General features: G+C 37.7%; 2 protein-coding genes across 2 annotated transcripts; both read left to right on the forward strand.

The window, feature by feature from the left end:
• Nucleotides 1-876: 876 nt before the first annotated feature.
• Nucleotides 877-4,115, forward strand: LOC140944732 (uncharacterized skeletal organic matrix protein 5-like). The gene is made up of 5 exons (XM_073393850.1): nt 877-931; nt 1,262-1,387; nt 1,814-1,847; nt 2,552-2,693; nt 3,482-4,115. Exons 1-5 carry the CDS (start codon nt 877-879, stop codon nt 3,980-3,982), a joined length of 858 nt encoding a protein of 285 aa, XP_073249951.1. The 3' UTR covers nt 3,983-4,115.
• A 9,936-nt stretch (nt 4,116-14,051) lies between these two features.
• LOC140944733 (uncharacterized) lies at nt 14,052-21,522 on the forward strand. Its single transcript, XM_073393851.1, has 7 exons — nt 14,052-14,121; nt 17,128-17,375; nt 17,652-17,766; nt 18,591-18,716; nt 19,580-19,613; nt 20,293-20,434; nt 21,001-21,522. Exons 1-7 carry the CDS (start codon nt 14,052-14,054, stop codon nt 21,520-21,522), a joined length of 1,257 nt encoding a protein of 418 aa, XP_073249952.1.
• Nucleotides 21,523-22,345: the final 823 nt, after the last annotated feature.

Raw genomic sequence — 22,345 nt, forward strand, 5'->3', positions numbered from 1 at the left:
TAATTAGACTTATTTAGCGTTCGTTCCATTGGGAAATCTGAATTTAGATTTTAAAATCCGGATTTCGGATTTGCAATCGAACGTGAAATCCGAAAATGGATTTCAACGTTGAGATATCTGTTTTTGTATTTTCATTATTACCGTTTGATTGGGAAATCCGAAAAAGGATTTGAAAAACTGTCCTTAAGAACAGCGGTCCTGCACGTGCACGCATAATTAGCAAAAAGAAGACCGTTGTTCACGAGAGCAGTTTTGCAAATCCTTTTTCGGATTTCCCATTCGAACGGTAAAAAGGAAATCCAGGAAATCCGGATTTGGATTTCTTAAAATTGACATCCACCCTAGGGACGGATTTCTCGGAGGTGAAATCCGTTTACGGATTTCGCGTTCGATTGCAAAATCCGAAATCCGGATTTGCCAATCGAACTCAACCTTAATGTTTAAACTATGAGAAAAGTTTCAAAACTCCAAACCTGAAAATCAGTTCGTTCAGCTATTAATAGTTGTTAAAGTACATGTAAGGGATCTATGATTATCAATAAAACCGCTAGGAATGAAGAACGCAGCTATTTTTTCAAAAGAAAGTATTTGGTTCTGATCGCCTCATTTTTTCTGCCCTAGAACGCATGTGTGAGTAATCTTTGTAAAAACCAAGCAACCTGTCAAGCCGGTTTTACAGCCAAAGGATACCGCTGTTTGTGTACTGCTGGTTTCAAAGGAGAGTACTGCGAGATATGTGAGTTTCTATTCTTGAGTAACAATGTACAATCTGTATTCAACCAATTATACAATTATGTCGAATCGATCATTTTAATAGCATCGTCAAAATTTGCAAGAGTAGACGCAAAAGTATGGCAGTGCTTAATTTTCAGAAGTATGCATTATCGTCCTCGAATAAACGCCGCATTTGAATCAAAAGATTGTGGCGCTCGTACCGACCCAAGGGTTCCGCGAGCGCTTACTTGCAGGCTATAACATATATGCTCTCTCTGCCAGATCTGGGTAGTACTTCTAATTGGTTGAATAGATTTTCAACTAGGTCCAATCAGAAGCACTACCCAGATCTGGTTAGTGACACGTCATCAGTATGGAATTTCTGCCCTCGCTGCTCAGACGTCATTTCCGGGGGAAAATTTAAAGTGGTGGCGTCGCGAAATGTCGATTGTTTTCTTGAACTAGTAATTTGCTAAACTGTTTATTACTCCTGTCTGTATTTTATTTTAACTACGTTTAGTACTTTTTATTTTTTATAATTTTATAGATGTAGACGAGTGCGCCACTGGAGCAAGCAAGTGTCCTGCCAATACGTTCTGCACAAATAACGAAGGATCTTACAACTGTACTTGTAATCCGGGATACTATGGAGATGTAGAAAACTGTGAACCGAGTGAGTCTAAAGCATTTTATGAGTTGAAGGGAGATATTGATCCATTTTTACCCTTAAATAAACCGTAAAATCTTTTCTTTGGACTTACTTTCTGGACGGACAACAAATCACTGATGTTAATGTTACGTAGGTTTATAATTGTTGCTCCTGCAAATTGCCTTATTTTGATTGTCTGTACTGATATTCCAAATAGCTCAAGACAAGCTTTTCTAACTCTACTTATAAGTGCTGATGATTATTTCCATTAAAATGTGAATAATAATTTCTCGTAAAAATTTTGGGCAATAAGAAAATGAATGATCTAAAATGTCTTTTTAAAGCCTTCACCTTACTTCCCATATTGTAGTAATTAAACTTTCGTAAATAATAACCAACTTTAATACCACTTATTTTAATGAGTTTTTCTTTAATTTTCTTCTGGTGTAGTTTCGACGTGTAAGGACATTTTTGACAAAAACATGTGAGTTGCCAAACAATTTACTCGTAGTTTTTGCCTTAAAATATTGAAGCTGTCAGAGTTTGATAGATACGTCAAAGGAGAACGCCAAACCACAACTAAAAAGAGGTTAAGACAAATTAAAACATACGGTGCGTGGGATGCTAGTTGATTAAGGGTTCTTTCCATTTGTTAGAGCTGGCCAGCGAGACCAATCCAGTTGTAAAATAATAATAATAATAATAATAATAATAATAATAATAATAATAATAATAATAATAATAATAATAATAATATGCCCCTCACGGAAAATTTCGAGAAAATGCTAATATCTTATTTTCAAAATTACCAGTCCGGACGGCCAATTTTGACTTCACACCTTAAGATTCAGAATAGTCCCTTTGGACTTAGCTGGTTAGTCACGTCACGTGGTACAAAACGCCACGGTGCCCATGCAATTTCTCTAGTCTTTCTTAAGTGTCTGACTCCTCCACGAGAACTGGAAAGGCATTTATCAGGGAATTAAATAAGTTTATATATTTACAAAGGTAACGACACATCCAGGAATTCAAAAGTTAAGATTTATAATGCTAAATTATATCGTGTCATTTCTCTACTGTCTACTGCCATTTCCCAAAATCTTCCGCTGATCTTTGTAATGGACCAGGAAGTATCGCCTCAAAGAACCCAAACGTTTAGACAAAGGTCTTGTAATTTCTACTTTCAAGTTCCAGTGAGGACAAAGCATACCCACTGGTTGTGGAGGACGAGGTGATCAACGTCTACTGTCATATGACCATGGGTACGACTGGTAATGGCGCATGCGGTAATGGTGGATGGACGCTGGTTATCAAAATGGATGGTAACCAGGTAAACTCACTTTTAGTTTCTTCGCGATATATTACCCTTACTTGATGAAACAGTATAGATTGAAATTTTTACACTGGAAATATCACTCCAAGCGGCTGACAGCGCCTATAGCTTCTTAAATATTAAATGAATATAATTATCTAGAATATTCGATAATTATTTTGAGAGTCCTTTTTCTTGAGGCAAAGAGTTTATTTAATAAATACCGTCAGGCCCATGGCGATGAAATGCGATGAAATGATAGCATTGTTAATTTTTTTTTATTTTTTACATCCTTAGTCGGTCCTTTTAGGATATTTTGTTCATTTTAATTTCAAGAAATAGTGAAATTCCTGCACGGAGCTTTTCGTATTTCAGCCCTCAATTTTGTTAACTTTCCGCCATTCTTGTGAATGACTACTCAAAGGACGGTAAGCAGGGATTGAGGAGTAGGAATTCCTCAAGACCATTTTGAGAGATACGGTTAAAGGATACGATTGACTACTCAGATTTCGACTCCTTTTGAGGAGCTATATTTTGAAGATTTGATATCAAAAAATAATATGGCGTCGATTCTCTTTACTTAAGTCAACAAGGCCCTTTTATAACATTAGACTTCAGATGTGCCAAATGATGCTTATGGAGAAAAGACTGAGCAAAATCTACTGTTCTCGCTCATTTGCATTAGATTGGGGCCATGTAGTATCAGCTCGAAGATATTAGCTTGTTAGCTACTCTAAAATTCGAGTATAAATGTATGTAATTAAGTTCGACGTTTGACACGGGTCTAACTAACATTCCTCCTACAGCGAACGTTCCACTACACTTCTACGCTTTGGCAAGACAAAGACACCTTTAACGTCAATGGAGGGAGGACTGGGTTTGACTCTCAAGAGACAAAACTTTCCTCCTACTGGAACACATCCTTCTCCAAAATTTGCCTCGGTATGAAGATCAACAACCAGGTCAATTTTATTCAAATCACCGAGAGCGCCAGTTCCTTGAATTCACTTATCGCCGATGGACAATACCGTCCTACTTCACTGGGTCGTAACACGTGGTTTTCACTGATTGCCTCTGGTGCCTCCTTCAATGAAAACTGTAACAAGGAAGGGTTCAACACCGAGTGCACCTACGCAGACCGCTCCAAAGCAAGAATCGGTATTCTTGGTAACAATGAAAACGACTGTACTTCATGTAACTCCAGGGTTGGGTTTGGTACTGGCGGAAAAAATGACGACTCCAACACATGTGGAAACCACGCTTCCAGCCAAAACATAAAGGCCTTTGGGTATATATTTGTGCAGTAAAAGAAACTGAAAATTAAGCTAAGGCTATATTTTGCCTAGGCAAGAAATTAACCGTGTAAATTTCGTTGAAATATTTTAATCAGTTACTCAAGACAGATCTATTAAACGAAATATTAAGTTGGATGTATGTGCCTCATGTCTTATATGAATAAAGCATGCGGAATAAATAGAGATTGATGGCCATTGTGTCCGGTGTTCCAGATATCGATGTTGCATCATTTATCTACGCCTTAAGGCAACGTTCTTCACACACCTAGAAAGTTGAACAGGCCGCTTTTCTCTAACTTCTGATTTCTTTAAGGGTATATTTTCATCGTTTATTGTTTGTTTGAATAAAAAGTAGAATAGAGTAGAATGAAGTAAAGAAATAGCTCATCGTTTGTCTCGCGATAGTCACTTTGTTCATCGCGATGATTCGATCGCATGCTGTAGGTCTACATCAGGCGATGGTGCGAATTTTAGTAAGTGGGACTCTTAGTACCACCGTGGTTGCTAGTGAATGATGTATCACGAACCTCACTCTCACGGTTTATAGTGGGTTCCGATCTGAAGCACTTGTTTGCATTGTTAAAATAACTTTTAAGAGAGGTTGTCAGTGAAAACCGGGCAAAATGTTAAACGCAATGAGTTCATATTATAGTAATATCAGGTTAAGGGTCAAATGTAATGGAGTAATGGTCAAATATAATAAACATAGGTGTGACACTGCTCTTGTATTAGAGATACGAGCATTGAACGCCATCTTTTTTAAAGCAAATTTTGACCACTTTTTGACGCTCACAATTAAACGAGCGAAGTTCATTTTTTGTATGCGACACAACACAGCACAGGGCTACTTTATAAAACCATAAACTTTGCAACAGGCACCACTTAAACTGTCTTATTTTACTTTAACTAAACTCAGTGTCTGCAAAGGCAAGCCAAAAACGGTCGTTTTTGATTGAATTGATTTATAGCTCACAACTATAAAAGTATGATAAAACTCTGACAGCCAAATTGCGGTCTACTATCATCCGTGTTACCAAAACACTGATAATCATTTTGGCTTGTTGGAACAGGACTGAAGAAATAAGAAAACTCATTTATGCTCCATGTTCCTTTAGATAGTATTATTGAGTCAGTTATTGCTGTTGGTGGAGTCTTGCTTTGGGTGAGCTCTGTTTGCTGGGATACCCAATAATGACAATTCCAGTTTGGGATAAATTTGGCCACAAGAGTGGCCGTTTATTTCATTTAAGCATATCAGGCTAGGAAAGTCCAGATCCACAAGAAGATTTATCCCAGCAAAAGTGAGGGCACACCCGCTACAGCCCGGAGCAAGAAACGAGTGACCGGGCAGCCCCACCCGAGGCCAAAGCAAGAGAACCACCGACAAAAACCTTACTAATCTAGAAGCAAAATGTACAAGTGTAGCTATCAATATGAAGCAATTATGTCATAGGAAAGGTGCAAGCTTAAATGAACGAGATTGCTTAATTGACCCTATTGGAGTATAGTTATCACCAGGTCCCAATTGCCAGACCTATGGGTTGTTCAGTCAGATTGAGATAATCCAGGATTAGCACTAAATTGAGTTGACACCTGCACATTAACCAATTAAGGCAAATACCAGTACAGCGTTAATACTATTTGCCCACAATTAATAAAAAATGGACGTTCTTAAACAACTAATAATAACAAAATTTAGAAATTATGATAATAATTTTGAAGGAAGGAAAAAGGAATCCAGATTAAATTTAAACCTTGTATTATCAAACATAATCAATTGTCCTATACTTAAATAGCTCACTGATGTAACTGATTAAAGTGAAATCCGTGAGATGGCTTTATGGCCCTTGCACACACAGTCACACAGAATTATACTTATCAAAAGTCTGAAAGAGCTCACTGATGTAAGTGATTAAAAGGAAATCTGTGGGATGGCTGTATGGCCCTTGCACACACAGTCACACAGTTTTATACTTATCAAAAGTCTGATTTAGCTTACCGATGTAAGTGATTAAAATGAAATCTGCGGGATGGTTGTATGGCCCTTGCACACACAGTCACACATAATTATTCTTATCAAAGTCTGAAATAGCTCACTGACTTAAAATAACTGATTAAAATGAAATATGTGGGATGGCTGTCTGGCCTCTGCACACACAGTCACCCTGAATTATACTAATAACAATACTGAAATAATTCGCTGATGTAACTAGTAAAAATGAAAATCTGCGAGATGGCTGTATGGCCCCTGCTCACACAATCATCTTGAAAGTGTATAGTTATTGCCCAAGCCGAAATCACCTAGGAAACTATACTAACAGATGAATTAAGTGAATAATTTTATGTAATAAAATGGGCCGGATGGCCCTGACTCATGCAGTGAGAATTCTATACATGACCATGTCACTGTCCATCTGTCTTCATTGTGTAAACGCAAGTACCATATGGCATACTATACTCTTGAGCAGGAATTATGTGATGCAGCCCAGAGATGACAAGCAAGGTAACAGAAACCAGACAGTTCATACCCAACTGCAGTTTATCAATATCCAGCATTAAGCCACGGTTGCCTGTGCTGCCGAATTAGCTGTAGATGCCATATACTGAGGGAAGCAGCAGCTGGTCTTGCGTAGCCACGCACTATTAGATGCAACTCCTGGATAACTGATCAGCAGAACATGTACCACTACATGTATGTTGAATTGAATTGATGAGCTACAGAGAATGCAAAGCTACGTGTGTTGACTCTCTCAAGAGAGAACTCTGCCCAAGATTCGCTTCATTGAAAACGCCTCCGTGAAAGGGAACTGCCTGCATATACCTTAGCACCTGCAATAAAATGAAAACAATAAAAACAACTTCCGTAAACAGGCTACAATGTGCTACCATTAACAAACAATGCATAAACCATCAGTCAATCCATTAGGATCTCCAAAACAAACTGAATTAACAGTAAATTCCTCAAAAGAACCACAAAGTTAAAGTAATGATGTGATGTGGTGAGGGAAGCGTAAGCCTTTTGTCCCCTAACAACCAACATGGGACTATAATGTCCACACAAATCAAAACTTGGGAGCCAACAAAAACCAGAGATAAAATCAATCTAGCTGCATGTACCTCTAAACCAAAATAGTGGATTACACAATTAAATTAAGAATAAAAAGTTGGCATCAAAGGCAAAAAATGAGAATGGTAAATTCAAACCAAATAATATTTGCATCAGTTTCCCTATAGACACAAATACAAATGGAAATGAATCACACGTGTACATATCCTGCAAACAAATCACATATGCAGTACAAACAAGAGCAACATGTGTCTAGCACAACGAGGACCAAAGCCTCAAACTGAGGAACATAGCCTCAATAATCTTACATAACAATGATGCGGAAGGCCTTAAGCTAAAATCCAAGGACAAAGTTTCAAAATAACCTATGAGGACAAAGCCTCAAAATAAATCATGAAGACAAAGCCCCAAAATAAAATAGGAGGATAAAGCCTCAATGTAAAATATGAGGACACAGCTTCACTAAAAATCTGAAGATGAAGCTTCAAAATAGAATAATTTATGAGGTGGACCTTATAATTGTTCTAAACCTGCAACGAAATAAATAGTATTGTAGTGCCCCAAACATCGATCACCCCTGAGGGAAGGAATATCACAGAGGATCTAATAGTTAGCACCATCAAAAGGGGGTGGCTGATGCTCACACAACAAGTAAAAACATGGTGGCTTGAACAGTTAGCACCGTTCTAAACAGGGTGGCTAAAACAGTTAACACCCGTGAAAAAGCTAAGAACATGGTGGCTTGAACAGTTAGCACCGTAGAAAATAGGGTGGCTAAAACGGTTAACACCCATGACAGAACTAAAAATCTAAACAGGGTGGCTAAAACAGTTAACACCCGTGAAAAAGCTAGGGTGGCTAAAACAGTTAACACCCATGACAGAACTAACTTTCTTGTTGCAGTGAGCAGAGAGGCCTTGTGCCTCGCTTTCATGTCTTAAAAACACAATATATAATGTCCCGGATGGCAGGAACGCCCCCTCCCCAGTAACTGGAGAAATGAAACATTAATCAGTCACATTAAGCATAAAACCATTTATTTCTTTCAGAAATAAATTTCCTTTAAGAGGGGTTGTCAGTGAAAACCGGGCAAAATATTAAACTGAAGGGGGTCAACGGAATTAGTTCGTATACTAATATTATAGATAGGTTAGGTGGAGTAATTCTTAAATATAATAAACATAGGTCCCTCACTGCTCTTGTATTAGAGATACAAGCATCACTTTATTTCACCCCTTTGTACGCCATTTTTTAAAGTACCGTATTTTGACCATCACAAAGTCCTCAAATTTAAACGAGCAAAGTTCATTTTTTGTATGCGATACAACGCAACACAGGGCTACTTTATAAAACCATAAACTTTGTTAAGTAGCAAAAGGCAACGCTTAAACTTTCTCATTTCACCTGAGCTAAACTCAGTGTCCACAAAAGCGAGCCAAAAATCGGTCGTTTTTGACTGAATTGATCTATAGCGCACTTCTAAAAGGATCATAAAACTCTGACAGTCAAATCGCAGTCTACAATAATCCATTTTACCAAAACACTGATAGTCATTTTGGCTCGTTGGAACAGGACTGATGAAATTAGAAAACTCAAATTTATCATTGTTGCCAAACTTTTTCTTGCAAATAGGCCACTGCTCTTCTTGTTTGTTCTAAGTCCGCTTCACGAATTTTCTTCGTCATTTCGCTGGCAAGACGTATGGTCAGCAGGCAGAAGAAGTATCAAACAGCTTGAAAATTACAGTCAACTTTCACATTTTAAAATGGCATAAAAGGGGTGAACCATAGGATACAACTAGAAACCAAGAAAGCAACACAATCTTGAAATTTAATACTCGGGAGGGACTGGCACTAGTAGTGGCTTTGTCTCCACATCGTTGTTTCATTTTGAAGGAATAAATGAACTCGACCGCGATTATTGCACTGGCAAATTTTATCACCTCTTTAATTGCCTGCTGAGAAAAAAAGTGACGTGATATCGCTTATTCCCCCCCTCAATCCTACTGGGCGCGTGCAAATATGGCGAGTATCAAAACTGGACAACATTCTTCCTGACAAAGTATTACTAAATTAAACAATATTTTCCTTACCGCTGAGTTCAATTTCATATTAACTTCTAGAAGTTAAACACTGGATCAGAGTTTGCCAGAAGACAGTATGTAATAACATTGCATAATACTAGGACCAATCATCTAGTACGTCAGTGATGGTTACAGATTGTTCCCCTTATTTAGACTTCTCTGTTTACGATGTACAAAATGATCTATTAATTAAATAATAGTATGCAAAGATATCTAGAATTTAAACTAAGCTGGTTTTTCAAAGTCAATTTTCCGTTCTTTTTAAATGGGTTGCGTCAAACCCTTCATTTTTCGTAATCTTAAATTCAGTTTTCTTGTAAAGGACGGACATTAGAGAAGTTAATTGGTAGGGGGAGGGGGGATGGAGAATTTTCATGCCAAATGATTTTTTTCATTAACATTACTCTTGTATGAATTATTTTAGGCCAGTGCATAAATATTTTAAAGGTTATTTAGTTTGTATAAATATTGTTTTTTTCTTGCGCGAGATGTTTTTTTGTACTTTCGCTAATGATCCGTCCCTGATACGAGCTAACTGTATTGCCTTGTAGCTGTAAAATAGCTGTCTTTCATTTGTGAACAATGAAATAGCTTGTAGGAGTTTTATGGCGTACGTGGTGCAGGCTGAAGGCAAGGGGAACGATGGATTGAAGCTGTAACCTATCAAAACGGCGTAGAGTCTCCTAGACTACCTTATTTATTTGATTAAGCGCATAAGCGCCAGCACTACAAGCAGGAATATTTAATAAGCACCCAACTCAGATAAGCGCCCATTCCTCTACCACCCCCTGCCCAAAAAAGACGTCACTGACAACGAGATTGAAATGGACTAAGTTCTTCTAAGAGATTCCGTGGATACTTTTGTTTTCTTAATATTTAATATAGTCAGAATTCTACTTTGTTCAGCAAAATAAAAAGCTGAAAATGGTGCAAATTTATTAGCCCCCCCGCGTCTATTAAGCGCCCAACTCGAATAAGTGCCCACTCTCAATTTCCAAAACTTTAATAAGTGCATTAGTATCACAGGAGGAAAATGAAATTAAATCTAGTTAAATGCGGATTCTTATATTAATAAGTAAAGACAGCTGTTATCGTACACCTCAGAGCGTCGATCCGAGTATTTTCGTTTGTTCCAGCACCTAAAGAGAATTTTGTCGCCTACCTATCGGGAAACCTTTACAAATGTTACTACTATGAGGTCCCATTGCCCATCCCATTGCAATTGAAACACTTATCGGCATTGCCATTGGTAATTCTATAAAGAATTGCCCGTTCGCTTTGTTTATATTGAAGGGTTCAGCATTAATTTGGATGTGTGGTGGCGCCAAAAATACTTTGCTTATTTGATCTTTTCCTGGCCCGTAGTATTTCCTTATTCGTCCTTTTGAATAATGCAGTTTATAGTCTTGTGGATTTTGTTGGAGCTGCTTCCGTGGATTCGAATTCATGGGCAAGAGCAAAATGAAGGTTGGTTTATTCCAAACTTTTTACATAAGAACGGTTAGTAACATGAACTTATAGCCACTGGCTGAATTTATCAGGTAACATTGATTTTGTATCTGGAACGACAGTTATTATCTACGTACTAAAAACACCAAATATTTTAATATGCCTTTATTTCTATGAAAAAAAAAAATTGGTTTCCTTCCAACATTTTATCTCATTGTGTAAAAAATAATGTGTTTGCATATGACAATAAATTGATAATCATCTTCCTAAAATAGGTTCGATGTAGGAAAATTTGGTGCGCAAATTGCTTCATTAAATGGCCATCAATGACATCACTGAAAACACGCACACAGAACTTGCAAAGCTGTAGAAATTTCATTTTTGGTTTGTTTTGCATGCATTCCGAGAATGTTGCCCTGTTTTTGGCCAGTTCAGTTTGTGTGGAACTTTTCATCGCCGTAAAAGGAAAATCGAACATTCGAGCTACAAGTTGATTTTTTCGAGGGAATTGTATTGGAAAAAGATAGCCGACAGGAAATTAACGCCGACTCGTGACGGTTAGTTAAAGTTTTGGAAGTTAACGTGAAATTACTTCCCGGCTATAGGAAATTGAGGTGAAAGAGAGAGTAGGATTTAAAGTAAAGGAAATTAAGGAGATTTGAAAAAAGTAACACCTTGTGGAGACATTAGGAAAAAATTGTTTTAACGTTAAACCGAAAAAAAATATAAAGCATTAAGCCATGACGTAAAACGCATTTATATTTTAGGGGCATGTTTAAGACTAATATGCAGCACTTTCTTTCGCACCTGACGATTAAATTTTATTAGACGTAGGGATCAAACAGCAGAATCTCTCTGCTGAGTCAAGCATATTTCACACTGGTCTACGGTAGTGGGCGTACAATAATTAAGTTAACAATTATTGAATGAGGTAAGCGGTAGGATATAAGCAATTATTCAGATCTAGGAGGTTAGCTCGTTGTGAAGAACTGAGCGTGATCCGAGATTGATGCAGACGAAGGGGAATTCTTGATATTCAACCTACTTAGTAAAGAATATGCTTGGTGAATAAAAAAATCTTAAAAGAAATGCTGTTTTAAACAACGCATGAAGTTATGACGAAAAATCAAATATCAAACTTTCTGCTGTATCAGAGGCCTCTTTTCGTTCCCGCCCAATATACCAGGGAAAAGAGTCACTCTGTTAATAAGGAAAAATATTAAAGAACTGCAACTACATCGGAAGGAAATCTCCATTGCAAGCGAAGCAGATAAGAAACAAAGCTGAGCAAAACGGACCAATCATAGAGCCGCTTTGAAATTTGAAAAATGTGCCGTCAGTTCCCGTGTTCAGATTGGCCTGCTACAATTTTCTCTACGTAGCAAAACGGACTAATCAGGTATAGCTACTTTAGAACGGTGCTGGTCAATTTACTAAAGATATACCACTATTCACCTCAGTCCGTCTTCGGTGTGAATAAGTGTAATACATATTCACATATTTATTTGCCGGTCGGAGGGCCCGGTTAGGGAAAAACAGTGTGCCCGCCGAGGTCTTGGCCGAGTGCCGTACTCTGGACAGAGGGCACAGTTATTTTTCCTAAATGGACCGACCTATGCTGGTAAAATAAACGTATTTATTTTTTCGTTATCACAACAGACAGTCGTAGGAAGATTTCAATTCAGTCTTCAACTTCTGTGTGTTGATGTATAGCGCTTTGACTTTGTTGTATGTGTATAGATTGTTCTCACTAGCGTAATCAGTAACTATGAAAATTGCTCGGAAAACTGAATGAAAGGTTTTACATGAGAAAGAATTTTAGTCCCCGCAGAATTTTCTTTTGATACACCAACATGGTCGCCCGGCATTTCATTGTTTTTACACCAATATGGTTAACGTGACGTCATATGATGTTGAATGATCTACAGTAGATATTTTGCATCCTCGGAGACCCGGGAGCAGATAGTGGGGGCGAGGGAAAATCTAAACGGGCGGGAAAAAATGGCGCAAAGAAAAGTAAAGAACAAGGAGAAGAGCCCCTGTGAACAATGTCTTACCAGACCAGTTCCAAACGGTCGCTGCCGTTCTGGCTTTTGATTGGTGCTAGAAAACTTTTTGTTTTTCTGTCCAGTCAGAGGGTAGCTGACCTAATAGAGTCGTTTCGTGTGTTCTTACACGCAAAGTAAATGAAGTTCAGCTGTTCGCCATGTTTATCTTAACTGTTCACTGTCCGCGGAGGAATTTATATACACGAGGTGAAAATATTCAAATGTCAGAATAAAATGCAAGAGAAAATGTTCGGAATATTGACGATTATCTCACCGGTAAAAACGCTGGACATTTCGCAGGTATCATTGAAAGTTTGCGAAAATATTCACCGATTCACTGACGTATTTTGAATGCAGGGAGATATTAATAAAAGCGTATAATTTCTAAAAAACCTTTCGACAAAGTGGACTCGAGTCTGAGTGGCCCTGTATTCTGTAGGTTGCTTTATTCTTTTTCTTGATTTCTTGGATCACGTAATTCTATTTGTTGTGACCGAAACTTTGGCCATCTTGAGAGTTTTTTGTCACACGGCCAGCCAGGCACTACAAGTTAAGGGATGTCGAGCGCTCGGCAGCCAGACACGTACCTACACGACTTTCTTTCCGCGCTAAAAAAAGTTAAAAAATCCGGTCGCGTATACTTGCATAATATTACTAAGTGTGCTGCGCCATCCACCCTAAAACTAAAACTATTTATTGATAGCGGCCGAATATTTGACTGTTTATGTTGTAAAAATTATCAGTTCAAGCACTTCCAAGAAAGAGAGTATATTCAAGCTGGCTGGTGTTATATGTCGCTTCACCTGTAATAATTATAGCATCGTCTTAAGTTTGAATGTGTGTCCATTTTATAAGACTATACTTTCGAAACATTTTGATGTTATAGTAAATAAGCTCTGTTTGAACATATCTTATCTCCCACGTTTGGTCAGGAGTGATGAAAGCCCTGGTTATTGCTTAGTAGTTTTCAGTGAAATAACTAAATTAATTTTTCATATTAAGGTTATTGTTTAATCTTTCTTTTGACGACTTAGAGACACTGCTTCCAGGGAGATGGGAATGGAATAAATGGCTACGATTTTTAGAAAAATACTCTCCACTAGTATGCAATTTTATCAAGAGTTTTGTCCAAGATTTTAGAATACAGTGTAGTCTAATGACCTAGATTCCACAAGTCCCTCATAAGTCTAAATGGTAGTGTATCTACACTAGTAATTGGGAGGTCATGATTTTTACAGTTGTCAGGACCGGAATAGTATGCCTTCGGTAACTCACTGAATATCAGTCTCCACTAGGGTGAAAACATGCCTGGTCATTTCTATCATATTTTTGCATCACAGCTGGTGTTCAATAGACAACAATTATTAAAGTGATAATTCACATTTTTTTATGAACGACATAAGTTCATCAGTGACCCGCACAGTGGGGGCAAGGATGGCGCAGTGGTCAGAGCACTCACCTCCCACCAGTGTGAGACAGACAAATGCTGGGATCAATGCCATGAGTGGGTGTTGAGTTTCATGTTGGTTCTCTCCTTACGCCGAGAGGTTTTTCTCCGGGTACTCTGGTTTTCCCGCTCCTCAAAAATCAACATTCCCAAATTCCAATTCAACCAGGAACGAGGTAGACGAAGAATCACTAATCGTAGTGGATGTGTTACCTTTAAATCGTAATTTATTTATTTACTTAATATTTAAATGTAGGTCTGTACCGGGGTTGATGATCTACCTGGGGCCGAGATTGTAAATTCAGATAATACTTGAGACACATTTTGGCTCTGTGACATGCATAACATTTCCCTTGTTTGGGAGAGTTAATTATACGTCTGTTTGCAGTAGGAATAAACGTCATCTAGGACTTTTAAATATTCGGCAGCTTCTCTGCATTCCATTCCTATGCATTGCATCTTCAGCAAATTTTATTTCATCACAGTCATATGTTTACACCGTTTCCTGGGTGGACATGCATGTACGTATTGTTATACAACTGAATTAAAACAGTCAAGTACATTGCTGAGGAGTCTTTTAAGAGCACAGATGACAGTACAGTTTTGTGGACTTGAGTACAGTGGAAAATCTATTCAGGAGACACCCTTGGGACCAAGTTAAATGAATGGAGGTTGGGCTGGGCTTTGTTAATAATTAACCCAATTTTTTTTTTTATTTTTTATTCTGCCTTGGAATCTGCTGCAGTCATTATATATTTCAAGCAACTAGATAAAGTATAAAAATCATGACGGATCTCTGCGATGTTGTGTGTTAAATTCCCACATGCAAGTGCAGTTCACCGATTTTAAGTGAGATACCGGCAGTTTACTTTTTAAAAAGCTGTCACTATCGTGACTAGTGAACACTTTTCAGGTCCCAGAAGGAGTGTTCCTTAACCCCTGAATAAAGTTGTTCCTTCAATAGAGGTAACAAATACAAAAATTTTTTTGAACGTTTTTCCGGGACCAGATTTTTTTTCCCTTTGAACGGAGGTGTCCCTTGAATAGAGGTGTCCCAAAGTAGATCTTCCACTGTAATGGAAAATATTAATATGGATGCAAAAAAGGGACAAGGATCAAAATAATAATAATAGTTTTATAATAATACACATTTCAGTGGATTTGAACTGAGCTAGTCGTAATGAAGCACAAACAATCCCGAACAGAATTCATGCAAAAAATTGCTGTTTTTTTTAAAGACTTTTCTCGGACCATACTTGATTTTCAAGGACTACCTACCAGGAATGTAAATCACAGATTTGTACATAAATGCACATTTCCAGTCCAAGCTAACAGGACTTCAGGCTTGAACTGTTTGCTCCCCCTGAGTCAGTTTCTGTACATTTTTCAGTTCACTTGTCTTAAATTCATAGCTAATTCTTGCATAAACACAAAACACCACAATATGTAAATCACCTAAAACATCTCTGGGCTATGCTTTATGCTCTGTGTTGGACAACCAAGAGGCATTAAAAATAAATAAATAGATGAAATTAAAAAACGTTTCTAGGCCACTTCATTTGAAGTTGAAAATTTTCATAGACTTTTCAAGCACTAGCACAGAAATTTGATGATTTTGTCAACAGGTAACATTACGAACAACAATTCATTATTTTCACCTATGCCATAATGCATCTTGTTTACCTCCCAAAATTTTGCATAACCATTGTCTCCGATTTCTCTCAGCTTGGGACGACTGTAATAGCAAGGAGAATGATTATGCAAAATTTTGGGGGATAAACAAGATGCATTATGGATTGAGTGTAACCTTATTGCATTTCGATGAAACCTTTCTCGGACGGTGATCTGAAAAGAAACGTTACGTTTATTTTCAAACATTAATTTGATTGACCTGCGGTTTAATAATGCTGTTTAAAATCAGTTTGTGGATCTTTTTGGAATTGTTACCGTGGATTTACGTACAGGCCTCAAGAAAAGGTTAGTTCCTTATTCATGTTAGGTAGCCTAAAAAGTTATACCGAATTAAAACTAACAATAATAATAATAATGATAATAATAATAATAATAATAATAATAATAATAATAATAATAGTAGCAACAGTAATAAAAAAATACTCACTCAAGGCGGAACCTCGCTTTTGAAATGTTTCATTTTAATGCAAGTGATCTGTTATTTTAGTCTTAAGAGAAATTTTGGTCCCGCGGTTTATGCAAGGCATCGCATTACTCCATTTCACTTATAATAGATTGTCAAACGGGGGTGAATTCGTTTTACTCTTATAGGACTACTTTAACTGACCTGTGATGTTATTTAATATTTCTTTCTAATGAACTTCAAGTAGCCGATGGGAGAATTTATCACCTTAAATTTTACGTCTGAAACAATAGCTAATGAACTATGAGGCAAAACATCAAATGTTTCTCAATTTGGCTTACTGTAATTATTATTAAGAAAACGACATGACCAATTTGTTTTAAACAAACAGTATCTAAGGTAAAACTGATATCAGAAAGTTGTGATAAGTTCATAGCATGTTTAATAGCTAGGAAAATGTTTTTTGTTTTTCGCAAACAAGTCGTTGCCAAAATGTAAACATTAAAAAACAGGTGCAGTAGGAACAGTAGGTCGTTTGTTATTTCAACCAAGAGAGGATAAAGGTCTTGTTCTAACGTTATTCCTTGCATTATATTTACATTTATTATTGAATTTTGACTGTTGGTCGACTAACTAGAGAAGTCCGGTTCTCCACATATATTCACCTGGACACTAAAATTGCCAACTTGCCTTAAAGAAGTGCTGTTTAAATTTTATTTTAACATCTGCAAGATGTAGTTGTAAACGATTTATTCTTATTTATCTCAACAGCAAGAAGGAAAATTAAAACTTAGCCAGCTATATGCGTTCAGTTTTAATTGTATAAGATATATCACGAGCAATAATGAGACCATTATGGCTCCTGAATATATGTGGCTGTGAGTTCCAACTCGTTGGCCATGATATGAATAATTGATAACCGCCTTCATACCGGCATTGAGATAAGCTATTTCCGTTAACTACTTCAGACTCATGTCGTACACTGGAGATGAGCAACTACCATATGTTTGAAGGCAAACGTTTACAAAATCACGTGATTCGCAGCGTTGGCGTTATTGATGGGGATACCTGTGGGTTATTTTGCTTCGAAGAATCAAACTGCGTCAGTTTCAACTTTAAGAAGTCAACAAGCCAATGTGAACTGAATAACTCCACTTTTGAAGGACAAGAGGATAAGATGGAGACAAACTCGGATTATTTTTATCAAGGAGCCAAAGTAAGTTAGAAATTTTATATTTCAAGCAAGTAACCTTTAATTTAAGGAAGGATCAAAGACCAAATATCTCACCTCGATCAATATGGAGGAATGCACTTTTACCTAGCCAGCTAGACACTGACTAGGTAGTTAATTAGTATGCAGGAACGCCAAATTAGTATGCAGGATTAGGCAATGACTAGGTACTTGCTAGGCATCAACCAGGGGTAAAACAACATAGTACACTTACCAATGCTTAACTTGATATTCCTAATCAGGTGATTCTTCCTGTCCTAGAACGCATGCTTGAAAACCCATTGCAAGAACAAAGCCACCTGTCAAACAGGTTTTACAGACAAAGGATACCACTGTTTGTGTACCGTTGGGTTTAAAGGAGAGTACTGTGACATCGGTAAGCACCTTCCCTCTACTAATAACGCTGCATGCATAGGTTCGATTAAAGCACTTGTGTGTGACGAACGTGACGAACGTTTACTCAACATTAACGTTTTCTGGTCTTTACAAAAATATCTGTTTAAAAGAAAGTAAAGATTGGCGAAAAGCTATTTGAAACAAAATTATTGTTACGCTTGTCACACAAGGCTTGCAGTCTTCTTTCCTCTCCCGTCCTCTTGCAAGTGAGATTACTTCAAATGCGCACATAGTCCATTTTTAAAATAAAATCTTAGTCGCCCCTCTGCTTAGTCGCTGAAAAAGTTTCCCGCCAATTTTCAAAGTGTGTGTTGACAAGATTAATTTGATAAGCAGCAGGCGTTTATTCCTCGATCACTAAGTTATCGCTGGTTTACATACACGTCGTACGACAACTGAAGAAAATATAAGCATGCTTACAACAACATAATGATGAATGCACTGTTAATGGTTGTCTTTCGTCACGTGAAAAGGTGCCAGTCATTAGGCCAAGTTGTTCCAAACGTTAGAATTAAGCGCTTTTCCATGGTAGATTATAAAGTCTTAGAATTGTCAATTTGATTTAATAGATCTGTGATTGATGAAAGGCTCTCAAAAGTATTTCATACTTTTCGTAGCCTGTGCCAGGGTCTTATATAGTAAGGGACCACGCGAAAAAAAAACCTGAAGTCAAGTGAAAATAAGACGCTCACAATTTTTTTTGACTATGCGAATTCGACAATGAAATGTGCTTTAATTTTCTGCATCTGCTCATGCACTTATGTGTACGAAACAAGCTGCAATTTGATGGCCTGTTTTTTTTAGACATTGATGAGTGCGCCGCAGGTACACACAACTGTAGTACGAATACGTTCTGCACCAATAACGAAGGATCTTACAACTGCACTTGTAATCCGGGATATTACGGAGATGTAGAGAACTGTGAACCGGGTAAGTCTGGGTTACTGCGCGGGCGACATGAGGAGCCCGCAATCCTAATCTACAGGCTGTTATTACGCATGCGTCGCATGCATGTAGCATGCGAAGCATGGAATGAATGGAATGCACAGAACCCAATTTTATCACGCACGTTTGGACCTTCTACCACTCGTAATCTGATCACGGGTGTTTTGACGTTTTTCTGAAGTGAAACTTAGCCAAAACACACTAGCAGTCACCGATGGAGCTAAGGGTTCTTTTGACCGATGATCGTTGTCGCCCGCACTCTGCAACCTTTGGTTATTGCAAACTATTTTTTAGAAGTTATTTGGTGGCCTGAGGAAATCCCCAATTAGTGCATGGAAAGGCCTCTGTCATGTAGAGTTGTAAACATTGCTTCGAACGGTTAAATTCAATCAGTTTTTACAAAAAAAAAAACAGAAACTCTGTTTTTAGACTTTTTTGTTGTTGTTTTTTTTTTTCTCTCTTATCTTAAAAACATCAACGCTTAAGAATTTCCATGCGTTTTAAAGAAAGTTCTTACTCTAAAACTTTGGCGAAATACCGCGTTCTGACGCCCGCGCAGCAATTTTGTTTTGTTTTATATTCACCTCCTAGAGCTGAGATCATAAGAGCTGCTCAAAAATAATATATTATAATCACAACGGCCATTTTAAATTTAAGAAATTCCCCCTACCGTAAACCCAAAATGTCCTAAACGGTCCATGAAATTCAAAACCATTAGTCGTTCATCACTTACGTTGGATCTCAGCTTCGACTCTTTTATATTAGCTGTTGGGTAATCGACGGCCTTCGAGAAATGGTTGGCCTACTTCTTACAGTTTATCTCTTTGTCTGTCTTCTGTGTGATGCAGTTTCATCCTGCAAGGACATCTTTGACAAGAATATGTAAGTAACAAAATTTCATTGGTACTCTTTGATACAAAACCCTTTGACATGTGTAAATTACGGAAAGTTCTCTTAATGCTCCCAGTTAGAGATGTAATCAGTTTCTATATCTTTAATATTTATTGACCTCTACTGAAAAAAACACACCATAACACTCTTTGTTAGTCACTCGAAAATTTTGCATAAGCATATATTGTTTTCAGTTTCTCTTGGGAGTTAAAATGGCTCCAAGAGAAACTGAAAACAATATATGCTTATGCACAATTTTACGGTGACCAACAAAAAGTATTATGGTATGTTATGGTATTTTCTGTAGTGGTGAAAACGGACACCTCATGAAAAAGGAAATTAAGGACTATGCGCTGCATCTCTAAATTAGCTGTGTGAATTCAAATCCTGATATCACAAAAGACAAAATGCTATATCTTATGGTGCCAGTTTTTCCTCTGTTCCAACATCTTCTGCCATCTTTGCATGAACCAGAAAAATCTAGCACTGAGGCTATGCTTATTAGGCTTCCAATTGCATTACTGTAACAGTTTTCTTTAGGCAACTGATCAATATTCGTTTTGTTTTGACTTTTCGCACATGATTGTTTGAGTCAAGATATTTTTGCATCTTATGACATTGTTTTCATACAAATATATATCGGTGTCATTTGCAGTTTCATCTTTTTAAGATCCAATGAAAGCAAAGCGTACCCACTTGTTGTGGAAGCTGAGGTTATTGACGTTTACTGTCACATGACCATGGCTTCGACTTCAAATGGAGAATGCGGTGATGGTGGATGGACGCTGATCATGAAGATTGATGGCAATCAGGTAGCTGACTTGCATTATCTATGGTTGCCTTCAGTTTTCAGTTTTTGATTTTAAATGTCTCTCAATTTCCATTTTTATGTAAAATAACCGTCAGGTACCTTAGTCATCTATAAAAACAAGCTAATAGCAGAAACCCTGCACTTATTATCTTTGTAATCATCTTAGTAGTGTACTTGTAAGCTTCTGATTGATATTCCGTATAAATTCCAGTTAATCTAATTCTAGTTAATCTTTGGAGTGCGTATTTTGTTTTATGTAGACGCTACCCACCTAGATTAGTATTAACATCTGAATTAACCAATAAAAATGAAAAGTGAAATGAAAAAATGAAAAGAATTTCTTGTCAGAGTGCTATAATGAGTGTTAAATTTCCGACTAATAAATGGCCGCTCATAATAGCATTCCTATCATGTTAAAGTAACTTACCACTATAGGAAGCATCCCACCAGATATGTGAACCTTTGATCAGTAATGTTTTTTAGCCGGCCTCTATAGCCATTCTCCTATTTATGTATGTAAAAGTGATGGTTTTTGTTATAATTTATAACAAAACGTTCTTCCCAAAGCAAACGTTCCACTACACCTCTGCATACTGGCAAGATAAAAACACCTTTAATGTTGATGGAGGCAAGACTGGATTCGACTCACAGGAGACAAAACTTCCCTCCTACTGGAACACATCCTTCTCAAAGATCTGCCTCGGAATGAAGATCAACAGCCAGATCAGTTTTATCGAAATCACTAAGAGCGCCAGTTCCCTGTATTCACTGATGGCTGATGGGCAATACCGCAGCACCTCACTGGGTCGTGACAAGTGGAAGTCCGTAGTTGGTCCCGATGCTTCCTTACAGGTCAACTGTAACATGGAAGGTTTTAATGCAGCGTGTACCCGGACAGGACGATCTAAAGCAAGAATCGGTATAGTAGGTAATGATGAAAACGATTGCTGGTCCTGTAACTCCAGGATCGGCTTTGGCACTGGAGGAGAACACGACGACTCTAACACATGTGGAAACGACGCTATGTACAGCAGTTTGGATAATGGTGACCAGCATATCAAGGCTATGGGATACATTTTGGTTCAATGAAATAGAACTCTCAATAAATCAAGAGTAGTAAATAAGTAAATAATGTTGATTAAAAGACCTTTTTGATCGAATTCGCTAGTTCTCTATTGCGCAGTGACAAAAGCTTAACTCAGTCCTTTATCGATCCACTCTGAACTTCGAGCACTACCAACCCGAAGGAGTTTGTTTTGTTTTGTTTTGTTTTTTTATTTACATTTCTGGCGTTGGGGCGCTGATATAAGGGGAGCGGTTCTTTCAAAATTACTTCCAAGAATTGCATTAAATCATTAGTAAATATTGTTCAGGTTTCATTCGAGGACAGCAACAATCATTCTCTCTTGTTAGCTTCCATCTACGGCGTTAAATTAAGGGCGGCTTTTAATTGAGTAAATACGGTTTTCTAATATTACTGCCTGCCCCAGGTGTGTAAGCCGCCCCCGGGAGAGGGGGGGGGGGGGGTTGGTACTACCTATGATGGCCTATACGGGGCAGCTCCTTGCGGAAGGGTATCTTTTTAAGGGTTTAGGTATATCATACACGGAAAGGGTAGGGATTTCACTAGTTGAAGTAATTATCAATAAAAGGGTAGGGAAATCTGTCATTTGAGTCTGTGAAAAGGCCCGAAAGGGCTAACAGATGAATTTTGTGGCTTTATAAAGTCGAGAACGGTTCTATTTTTGTGACTGCTTCCGGTGACGGTGCATTTACAGCTGCAGTTAAAAGGGTTGAAAAGTAATCTAAACAAGGTGTGTGAAAGGGGTACCATTAGTCAATAGTATAACACGAAAGGGGTACCTTTTTCGGCGTGGAAAATGGTATATAAAAGGGTAAGGGGTTGGACTTC

This window comes from Porites lutea, chromosome 7 (genome assembly GCF_958299795.1).
Source record: "Porites lutea chromosome 7, jaPorLute2.1, whole genome shotgun sequence".
In the NCBI taxonomy this organism is placed as follows: domain Eukaryota; kingdom Metazoa; phylum Cnidaria; class Anthozoa; order Scleractinia; family Poritidae; genus Porites; species Porites lutea.

What these genes read in the sequence shown, in the direction of transcription:
- LOC140944733 (XM_073393851.1), top strand. Translation starts at nt 14,052, where the DNA reads ATGGCGCAGTGGTCAGAGCACTCACCTCCCACCAGTGTGAGACAGACA. An exon ending in TGTAGAGAACTGTGAACCGG is followed by an intron (nt 18,717 to 19,579) that starts GTAAGTCTGGGT and finishes TGTGTGATGCAG; the next exon opens with TTTCATCCTGCAAGGACATC. An exon ending in GACATCTTTGACAAGAATAT is followed by an intron (nt 19,614 to 20,292) that starts GTAAGTAACAAA and finishes CATCTTTTTAAG; the next exon opens with ATCCAATGAAAGCAAAGCGT.
- LOC140944732 (XM_073393850.1), top strand. Translation starts at nt 877, where the DNA reads ATGCATTATCGTCCTCGAATAAACGCCGCATTTGAATCAAAAGATTGT. An exon ending in ATCAAAAGATTGTGGCGCTC is followed by an intron (nt 932 to 1,261) that starts GTACCGACCCAA and finishes ATAATTTTATAG; the next exon opens with ATGTAGACGAGTGCGCCACT. An exon ending in TGTAGAAAACTGTGAACCGA is followed by an intron (nt 1,388 to 1,813) that starts GTGAGTCTAAAG and finishes CTTCTGGTGTAG; the next exon opens with TTTCGACGTGTAAGGACATT.